The 11067-nt window shown below is 28.1% G+C and overlaps 1 protein-coding gene across 1 annotated transcript; it reads left to right on the top strand.

Annotated features, from left to right (window-relative positions):
- Window positions 1–6593: 6593 nt before the first annotated feature.
- Cth (Cystathionine gamma-lyase) lies at window positions 6594–8423 on the top strand. Its single transcript, XM_040711262.2, has 4 exons — window positions 6594–6858; window positions 6910–7198; window positions 7419–7806; window positions 7868–8423. The coding sequence occupies exons 1-4, from the start codon at window positions 6710–6712 to the stop codon at window positions 8221–8223; spliced, it is 1182 nt and encodes a 393-aa protein (XP_040567196.1). The 5' UTR covers window positions 6594–6709; the 3' UTR covers window positions 8224–8423.
- The last annotated feature ends 2644 nt before the right edge of the window (window positions 8424–11067 follow it).

The following is an 11067-nucleotide window of genomic DNA, read 5'->3' on the forward strand; positions in this document are numbered from 1 at the left end:
GGAGTATGTATGCCTTTTTTTCTGTGTATTTATCAATTGATTATTATTTACTTGCAATTGCATCATTGAAGTTTTTTAACAAAAAAATTCCAAACTTATATAATCAAGGACTCCCAAACCCAAGTATTAAACATCATTTGTACATGGCATTATAACATAAATAATGTCGCATGTATTGTTTGTCAGCTGTCAATGTGTATATATTTATGAACTCAATTCTCTCTCTCTCTTTTCAGAAAGAAAAGGTTGATAAAAGTATAAAAAATTTATATGTGAATATGTACACTTGTCATGGTGTAATTACCCTAACATAAAACACGGCGTTCCCTCACTAACACACAAAAAAATATATAGTGTATTTTTGTTGCTAGGTGATTCTGGTTCTTTTATAATAGGTAGTGTTAGGGGCGTATGCATGATTATATTTCGGGAGGTGCTTGGTTTTTGGACTTTTTTTGGAAAATAAAATTGAAAAATTACATTTTTTGGAATAAAAAATTCAATTTCAAATATTAAAATAAAAGTTTTTAGGGGAAAAAAAATTAGAAATCCACAGCACAATTCACAAAAAAATTTAATTTCTTGGAAAAAAATTATATAAAATAAAGTTCAAATATATAAATTCTTTATTCCAAAGAGTTCAAATATTAAATTTTTTTGAGAAAAATTTCAAAAATCCACAGGTATTCACAGCAAATCATTTTTTTTTTTTCAAATAAATCTAAAAATTAAATAAAATTTCTACAATTAAATTTTTTGAAAAAAATTAAAAATATTAATTTTTTAAGCAAAAAGCAACAATTCATTTATTGGGGGAGAAGACTGCAACCCCTCCAGCCTACCACCTGTGAACGCCCCTGAGTGTTAATAAAGATGATTGGTTGAAGTAGAATTAGCTCATTTATGATGTTAACTGTTATTACCTCTATAGTTCCATATTTGTGAATAATTGGCTTACAACCAACTGATTATGGCCACTATTTTATGTTTGTTTTTGGAATTGAGGTTGCTTGAAACAGTAAAGTTAACAACGTAAAAAATTCAAACAGTATTTATGTTTCTACTTCTTTTCATTTATTCTAAAGCTTGATTGGTGGATTTTGAATTAACTCTCACAAAGCAGTGAACACTACTTAACAGGTATTGAACAAAAATTCTATAGTTGGGAAGAATAGGGTAAAATCCAACTGATTATAATAATTTAATCATTGTTAAAATTTAAACTACAAACGTTCAGAACACTCATAAGAGAAAAAGGAGTAGAAATATCGAATATCTCACTAACATAAAAATAACACTATATTCTTGGTTTCAATTATTCCGCTTATTTTCTCCAAATTCTGAACGTTGATTGGATTAATTTAAATTAAGCTCTTAGCACTCTTATCCGGCTGTGAGCAATTACCGACAGTTAATTATAATATCCATAATTCCATAGTTGCGCATAATTGGATAACAACCAACTGATTTTGGGGACTTTGGTTGTTTCTTTTGGTGGTTGTTAGTTCGAATATATTTTTAAATATGAGATAAAGGAACCTCAAAAAGTATTGATGGGGTGGAATTTATGAATCGATGAGGATCTTAGTCTTTTGGAAGTTATTTACTGTGCAAAAATGTAGAGTATACATTTACATATGTATGAAATTCGAAAGTTCATTTTCAACTTCAAAAGTGACTTAATCAGGCAATACTAAGAATTGTATATGTACACGTATATGACGTACTCTTATTCAATATTTACTATCATTAAGGTTAAACAAAACTCTTTGTGGAATTTTTAAGAATCTTTAATAAATGCTAAGGATAGTTGTGGTATCTTATCATTAAAAAATATTAAACAAAAATTACTATTTATTTTTTTCTTTACATATATACTCCGGATTTTTTATTCTGATATTTATTCTGCGCCTCCAAAGAATTAACAAGAATAATTTGTTGATTGAAATTGACGATAATTTATAGAAAAATGCAAATGTAATCTGTATTCAATTTTGAGAATAATAATTCTATCTTGTTTTTGTGTTAACGGGCCAAATCAGTCTTACACGTGTTATGGTATATATGAAATTTAAATACATCATACAAGTCAAGGTTAATAGAAATACATAAACCTTGATACAAGTTATAATTAAAAAAAAAAAACCTGGCGTGTAAGATATAATTTTCTTCTTCTTAAAAAGTAAACACCTGTAATGCAAAAAAATAGGGTATGGTGACAATTCTACAGTTTCAGTAGAATACGGTTTATATTTATATTTTATTTTGGAGACACAAGCCTCATTTTGAAGGGACACAGCCCTCCTAGTAGAAAAAATTTTCAAATAATAAATTAAAAAAAAAAAGTATACAAAAATCCACAGGTGGTCACAAAAAAAAATTAAAATATCTTTATCTATTTACAAAAGATCTATTTAATAAAAAAATTCAAAAATAGAATTTTTTGAAAAAAAAAAATTCCAAAAGTCCATAGCTGTTTACAAACCAAATTTTAAAAATTAAATTTTTGTAAAATAATTTCAAGTATTTCACTTTTTGTAAAAAAAATTTCAAGAATATCATTTCTTGTAAAAAATTTCAAAAATCCATAGCTTTTTCCAAAAAATTATATATTATGAAAAAATTTTAAAAATTCACAGCTGTTCATGAAAAAATTTCAAATATTGAACTTTTGGTAAAAAAATTCAAAAATCTGTAGCTATTTACAAAAAAAATAAATATTTTTGAATAAAATTTCAAATATTAAATTTTTTCCTCAAAAATCCAAAGCTCTTCATAAAAAAATTAATTTTTGGGGGAAAATTTTAAATGTTTTGCTAAGCTGAATAATTTATTAGAATGACCTTTTTTTAAGAAAATAAATCTTTTAAAAAAAATTTACTCCTATTTTCCATTTCCCTACTCCTTGCAAACGCTCCTATAATAACACCACTCGAAACTCTAAGAATTAGTAAAAGTCCTAGCAAGTATTCATCTGAACTAATCCAATGATTGACTAAAAAGAAAATATCCATAAATGGTTATAGATAATACCTTACAAGTAAAGAAACATAAAGCTCTCTGTATAAAGTTCAGAAGTGAACTGTCGTAAGTCACACATACTATGTACAATTTTTTATTGAGCAAACCAATGCAGCAAGATGATTACTACAAATTAATTTTCAACGTTATGGATTTTCAAATAAATTTTATTTTCCGTATCTTTACAATAAAGTTATATTGGCTTTATATTTTATATTTTTTAATATAATCCATTATTTGGGTTTCGCCAAATATTCAAAATAAATTAAAAAGTGTTTACCTTCTCCCACAAATTATGCCTCCAAATGATGTTCACTGAGCATTTACAAAAAAATCACCCTATAAACCCCAAATTACACTATTATAGGATTATAAATTAATGGAGAGTTATTTCACGGTTTAATGTAAAAATATTGGTTAGTTTTGGTTCTTTCAGAAATGTATGGGTAATTTATGTTTGCCTCTTAAAACATAAAATATATTACCGAGGATTTTTATAAAGTCCACAAATTTACATAATGGCTTCATATTTCCAAAAATATTTATGTGACAAAATAAATATTTCGAAACAAATTATTCGAAAGGATGCCTGGTATATAAATTTATTCAATTCTGCTACCACTACTTTTGATTATGACAGTAATCCTTTATCAGAAAGCTATTCAAGTTTTGTTCATGTAGTCCAGAATAATTTTAATCCAGCCCTTATTTGCAGCTTCCTCCATGGCCACCACACTCCCATGTCGTAACTTACATCCCTTCATCTCAACATGCTCCCAAAATGAATGATCAAGGGCATCTGGGTTGTAATTTGTCCAATTTTTCCTCCTTCAAAATGTATTTTTTGGGCCAAGAATGATTTGGTAATTTTGACCGTTTGTGCAGGGTCTGGAAAAATAAATTTTTCAATGAAGTAATTATCATTTAGCTTCTAGTCTAAAGGGGACCAAATCAGGAGAGCCACAATCCCACTTGATTCCACAAAGCCCAAAGCCATAAAACGTGATGAAAAGTAAGCAACCTTTCTCCTAAACATTCTTCAAACTGTTAGGGTTACCGTGTCATTATTCGTTTATTTTTACACACAGGCAAGTCATATTTAAAAAAACTTTAATTAGTAAGGTTGTAAATCCTAAGCATTATTAGCCCTATCCCCCGAAAAACTGAAAAAAAAGAAACTTTTAAATTTAAATTTTTCAATTTTTCTTTTTTAAGAAAAATTTAATTATTGAATTTTTTTCCAAAAAATTGTGAAAATTGACTTTTTTCCAAAAAAAAAAATCAATTACCAAGCCCCCCAAAAAAAAAAAAACATATATATTATATATAATCTTGCGGGCGCCCCTGAGTATTAAATAGTAGGAAATCCCTTTAAAATAATCAAACTCCTCATTAGATTTGGATTAAGAATATTTGTCTTTTACGAATGTTGCTTCTAAACAAAAAGTACTACTGCATGAGGTTTATCTTTTCCAGAAATGAACACTTGTACATGTTTTGCAAATACATTTTTTATTCAAAATTAAGTTGTAATATATACAAGTAAAAATTGGGAATATACAATATATGTACATATAGAGGATTTTCCTTCACGTCTTAAATTGGATCATAATTGATGGAGAAGCCACCTCAAACTTGATATTTGTTCTACATCAAATGGATAAATTTCAAAAAATATTATTAAAATCCATCAAATATTTTTATGAACGAAAAAAGACTTTAGACATTCATTGAATACTACTTGATACCAATAATAAACAACAGAGATATTTGATTAAGTCAAAGTAATATTATGTACTAAAAATGGTGGAATATTCTCTTTGATCGATTAAGGACGAGAAAAGTAAGATAATCAGAATAAAATATTCATTATAGGTCCATTATCATAATTAATTTCTATCTGTGTAATATAGAAATAAGATTGTATAACGATGTAATTACACACTTTGAATAAATTTTAGGGGCATACATATAATAAAACAAGGCAATTAAGTCATAAAAAATCTATTGACAGTACAGGCGGGTTACCACATATACATACATACATATATAAATGATATCGGGAGAAGAGTTGCTCTAACAAAAATATAATTATATATATATGTATACTAGACTGTATTCTAATGACAAAAATTAGGACTTTAGTATCGCCGATAATTTTTATTTTATTCCTCTAAACAAGAAAATAACCATCAAACGTCCAAAGAAATTGTCCTTTATGGATGTATTTTGATTTGAAAATCTGTAAAATGTCGAAAGATATGAAATTTTGATGTTATTTCTTTCAAATTATCGATTTGAATTCAGTTACAGATTTTTTTTTATTAAGTATTATAGATGAAACATAAATTTTCGAGCAATATTTAAAAAAAAAATCTCTAACTTGACTCATGATATGAGTATTTCGGTTTCAAACGTGCTGCAGCTCAAGTTTGTGGACAAGAGAGACTCTCGACTATATCAGGACACAATTAAAATTACATTTGATTTTTTACATTAATGAAACAGAAAAATTTATATTCATTCATAGTTTCTTTTTGAAAGGTTATTAAAAAATAAATATTTACACTTATATATTTATACACTTAGACGTGTACACGCACAATAGTGTGTTAACCCCCCTTATGGTTCAAGTCCTTCTGCTTGTAGGTTTCAAATTTTGACGTGACGTGACAACAATCTATTATGGATATTAATTAAGTGATATAATATAGGTAAATAAAACATTACAGCACTTTTTATTGGAATAATATGAAAGTTTTTTTATTTTGAACCCGGGTAAAACAAAAATATTTCCAAATAACGAAAAAAAAAAAACATATTATATAAACAGATGAAGTTATTTCCATTTTTCTTTTTTTGAAAATGTAATTTGATACCTAAGGAGAATAAATTATTATGATTCAGATGTAAAAAGTTAAGTGAACATGAAAAAAATATTAATATAATTTTTTTTTTCAAATGATTTTAATTCAATATGTATTTGTGAATGTATATATTTATGTAATAAACTTGGAATTAAAAGATTCATCTCTAATAAAAAAAAAGGAGATGCTCACTAGATCAACACTATTTAGAGTCATACAACATTTTTGCTTCCAATCCTGAACTCAAAAATGTATTCGTTCCTAGAAATGTGTTAATTTTTTAGGAAACTATAAAGAATACCTTCTGCTGATTTGGCTTACGTCTTTATATTTATGGTATCGCGTAACCTTTCTTCTGAAAAGAAACAAAAAAAATTACCAAAATAGTCACCCAATTTTTCCCAACTATGAAATTATTATTAAATAATTAGATAATTGTTCACCACTTAAAAGAAGCTCATTTTAATTTAACCAATCAACGTTCAGAACACTGATAAGGAGAAAAAAGGTTGAAATATCTACAGCTGGCAACAAAATACACTATATATTTTTGTATTAGGGAGGTAACGCGTGCGCAACGTTTCTGCTTTCTTTTTTATCGAAATTGCTCTCGTTGTCACTATGTGTTGTAGAGTCCGATTAATATACAATTCAAAGCAGCGAGGGTGTGTATTTGCAGACAGTTTTTTTGTTTTTTTTTGCGTGCACTTATTGACCGAAAATATATATTTATAAACATAAAACGAAAAAACTTCTCAATATAACGTTCTGTTTCAACGTGTTTAAGGAGAGAGGAGTGGATTGATTGATATATTGAAGAAATGTCGACTTATCGTGATAATGACCCTCACTACGCTACTCATGCTATCCATGTTGGACAAAATCCGGAGCAATGGAAATCTTTGGCTGTCGTTCCTCATATAACCCTCTCCACAACCTATAAACAATATCATCCTGGACAACCCAAAGAGTATGAACCGACAGATTTATGTTAGTTACATTTTTTGATTTTTTAATCTAGGTTTGAATACGGAAGAGGTGGAAATCCTACTCGTAATATCCTCGAGACATGTATGGCCTCTTTGGATGGTGCTAAACATTGTGTGACTTTTGCTTCTGGTTTAGCAGCTTTAGATGCTATGACTACTATTTTGTCATGTGGGGATCACATTGTTGCCATGAATGATTTGTATGGGGGAACTAATCGATTTTTACGACGAGTATCCGCTAAGCAGGGTCTTACGTCAACTTTTGTCGATATTAATCACGAAGAACTTTTTTCTGCATCGTTTCAAGATAACACAAAAATGGTATGTGGCTCGAATCTTTTTTATTGTTTAAAAATATGAAACAAGTTTTTATTTATCTTTTTTTGCATTACAATTTTTTGCAAAAAATAAATCCTCATGGTCTTGTAATTATGTCTATAGAAGGTCAAGCTAATTATCTTTTTCTTTTTACTTATTGTATCCTTCACAATAACCTTTCCATTTTTTTAAACAACTTATTTTTTATGATTTCCTCCATTAGGTATGGATTGAAAGCCCTACAAATCCAACATTACGTATTGTAGACATCAAAAAGGCCGTATCCATTGCCAAATCCAAGAATCCCAATATAATTGTTGTAGTTGACAATACATTTGTGACCTCATACTTTCAACGGCCCTTGGAATTAGGAGCTGATGTTACATACTATTCATGTACAAAGTATATGAACGGTCATTCTGATGTTATTATGGGTGCCGTTTGTATAAACAGTGATGAAATCCACGAAAGAGTTCGATTTGTTCAATATGCTGTGGGTGCTGTTCCTAGTCCTTTTGATTGCTTTCTCGTAAATCGTAGTCTCAAGACTCTCAAAGTAAGAATGGTCGAACATCAAAAAAATGCTCTTATTGTTGGAAAATTTTTAGAAGGTACATCGAAATGACGAAATCTATTTTACTTTATAATTAACTATTTTTTATTCATAAATAGGTCATTCCAAGATTACCAAGGTTATACACCCTGGATTACCATCCCATCCCGACCATGAAATTGTCAAAAAACAACAGTATGGCCATTCTGGCATGGTATCATTTTATCTCAAGGGTGGACTAGAAGAATCCAACAATTTTTTGAAGGCTGTTAAAGTATTTATACTCGCAGAGTCTCTTGGAGGTTTCGAATCTTTAGCGGAGTTACCTTACTCTATGACTCATGCTTCTGTTGCAGAAGAGGAACGGGTTGCTCTTGGTGTTACTAATAATCTCATCAGACTCTCAATTGGACTTGAAAATGCCGATGATCTCTGTGCAGATTTAGATCAAGCTCTTAATATCGCATGTTCATAATAAATATTATATATTTAACATCGACTTTGAAGATATCTAAATCAAGCATTTTCATAAATTAATTAACACTTTTTTTACTATTTTTTAATGACTAATAAAACCTATTATTATTATTTTTAGTTCCAAACGATGAAAAACTGTCTTTAAAGTAAGTTTAATTTAGAGATAGTATCAATTGAAATAAATGATAGTTAACTATATTTATGCTGTGTCTAAACTTAAATCAATGTTGTCTGCTAAGATTATAAATTTGTAATTAGTTAAGATACCATGTATGTACCTAAAATATTTTTAAATCAATTACATTTATTACTTGTCTTTTTAGTAATTTAAAAGGTAAAAAAAAATTATCAAGAGGTCAGTAAAAAGTTGTTCTAGTATCAAACTACATATACACAGTTTTGAGCCACTCTTCTAAATTGATTTATTTAAATTAAATCCACAAAATTAATCAATTTATATAATTCAATCATGTACATTAATATGTACGGAATGTACAAAAAGGTTGATGGCTAATATAAAATATTTATAACCTAATCATAACATATCTCTCGGTATTACACGTCCAGCCACGAGTTATCTTATGAAAATTAATGAAAACATTTTTTTTTTTTATGTTCCTCCTGTATTTTACATTCGATTATATTTTCTTTATAAAACTTTTCAGTTTTAATAGAATTATAAGATTATTCCATACAAAATCTGGAGTGACTTATGTATTACTGTATATTAATCTATCCACATGTATCCAAACACTGTCGATGTGTCTACTTCTTTTCCTCCTATCAGTGTTCTGAACATTGATTAATAGGTGAATTTAGATTGGTCTTATATTATACTGTGAACGTTTATTCAACAATAATTTAATAGTAATGCCAAGAAATTGACTAAATAACAACTTTGAGCCTTCTTTTTTATTATTATTATTATTTTGGGGAGATGATAAAGGTTACGACGTATTCTAGGGCCTTATTCAGCTAGATTATCAGTTGGATCTACGGAAGAGAGAAAAGTAGTATATTTATCGGGTGTATCATTTGCATGGGAAAACCTTTATATACCAAATGCTAATTATTTATCATATTAAGTAAAATTGTACACTTTGTTCTGCATATGGTTGTTTTAGGATAAAAATATCCTATCTAGGGATTTTAAAATTGTTCAGCAAAAATATAATTTTTGTCCTTTAAAATTTATGTTGAAACTAAATAATAAATAAAATAAAAGATTTACCAGATAGGTGAATAAAAATCAGTTTGTATGATGTAATCAGGACGTATTTTCCTGTTGAATAAATTTAAAGAATATAATAGCAATTAACTTACTAAAAACAAAACAATATACAAATGTTAAGAAGTCCATAGTTCTACAAGAAATTACACTACTCTGAAAGTGATTATTATTTAAAATATTCCACATTGCCTATCGCAACATTTCCTACTAATTACTACGCAACTTTGATATTTTTTCCAATAAAGCGTTTTCATTGAGGTCTTAATTATAATGAAAAGTTACTCAAGCTTGGGGATTCAAAGTATGGATATTGTTTGTACTAGATAAAACGTACAAAATTGCAATAGATCTTGATGAAACTTAATCAAATGGGTTTAAGAAAAAAAGACATAAAACTTGCATTAAATACTACTTGATGCCAATAATCAACACTAATTTCTGAATTAAATCCAAGTGGTAGGTACTAAAAATCCCTATCAAATGACTATATTTTTACAATATTTTTTTGATCGATTAGGAAAGAAAAAGTAAGATAATGTGAGAAAATATCTTATAACTTCCATTGTAATAGTTAATTTATTGTCTACAATATGAAAATTGGATTGTACAACGATGAAATGATACATTTTACAACATTTTGGGTTCAGATGTATGAATAACTTTACTGTCTACCAAAAATGTATCCTTCTACTAAATTAGCCCTTTTAAAAATATTAATGGAAAAATACGTTTCATTACATTATAAATAGGAGTGGGCTGTATGAAGGGTAATTTTATAGATTTTTATAATTCAATGTAGGCTGGTTTAAGTTTTTTTTAGCTTCCAAATAAGATATCTAGGACTATTATTCGGGGGGAGGGAATGTACTGATCCTATAAGCAAGGTGAACAAGTCCATCTTATCTGACCATTCCCCTTTTTTACTCTCGATACAGTATTATCTATTGATCAAAATACTGTATACTATGGGCATATTTAAAAAAATAGAAACTGAAATTCAACGTTGTAACTCCATAGAGATAAAAAAAATATAGTGTTTACTTGAGAAAAAAATTGAAAGGAGAGACAGCTGAGGAATACAAACAACAAAAGATCAAAACATTCAAATATTATATAGTAAATAGCCGTTTCATCTTACTTGATGATATGATTTTAGGGGCTTAATGGATAAAAAAGGTACTCAACATAGTTCAAATTTTCCTCTTTTCTGTAACTTTGTGCTAAATGATGAAGAGTCCTTGAAGTGTTTAAAACATATTCTTGACTATTTGGTTTGTTTCCAATCTTGGCGACGGCTTTAGAAGCACTAGATTTTTAAGGCTTCTGAAAATATATGGTTACAATATATATGGAATATTAAATTAAGTAACAAGGGTACCAAAACATATGATTGTTTTAAAAAGTTATGAAAATACTTATTGAAAAAACCTTATTTTCACATAATTGTGGTTAAGATCACATTTCTTCCACAATTTAATAGCAAGATCGTGCTCTATGGATCTAAAAAAGCCGGTGTTCTTGAAGTACAATTGAATGCAATGCAAGCAGGCATTAAACTCTACGAATAAAAAAATAAGAATGCATCAAATTCTAATGATATCCACTACAATA

This window comes from Lepeophtheirus salmonis, chromosome 1, assembly GCF_016086655.4.
Source record: "Lepeophtheirus salmonis chromosome 1, UVic_Lsal_1.4, whole genome shotgun sequence".
NCBI classification, from domain to species: domain Eukaryota; kingdom Metazoa; phylum Arthropoda; class Copepoda; order Siphonostomatoida; family Caligidae; genus Lepeophtheirus; species Lepeophtheirus salmonis.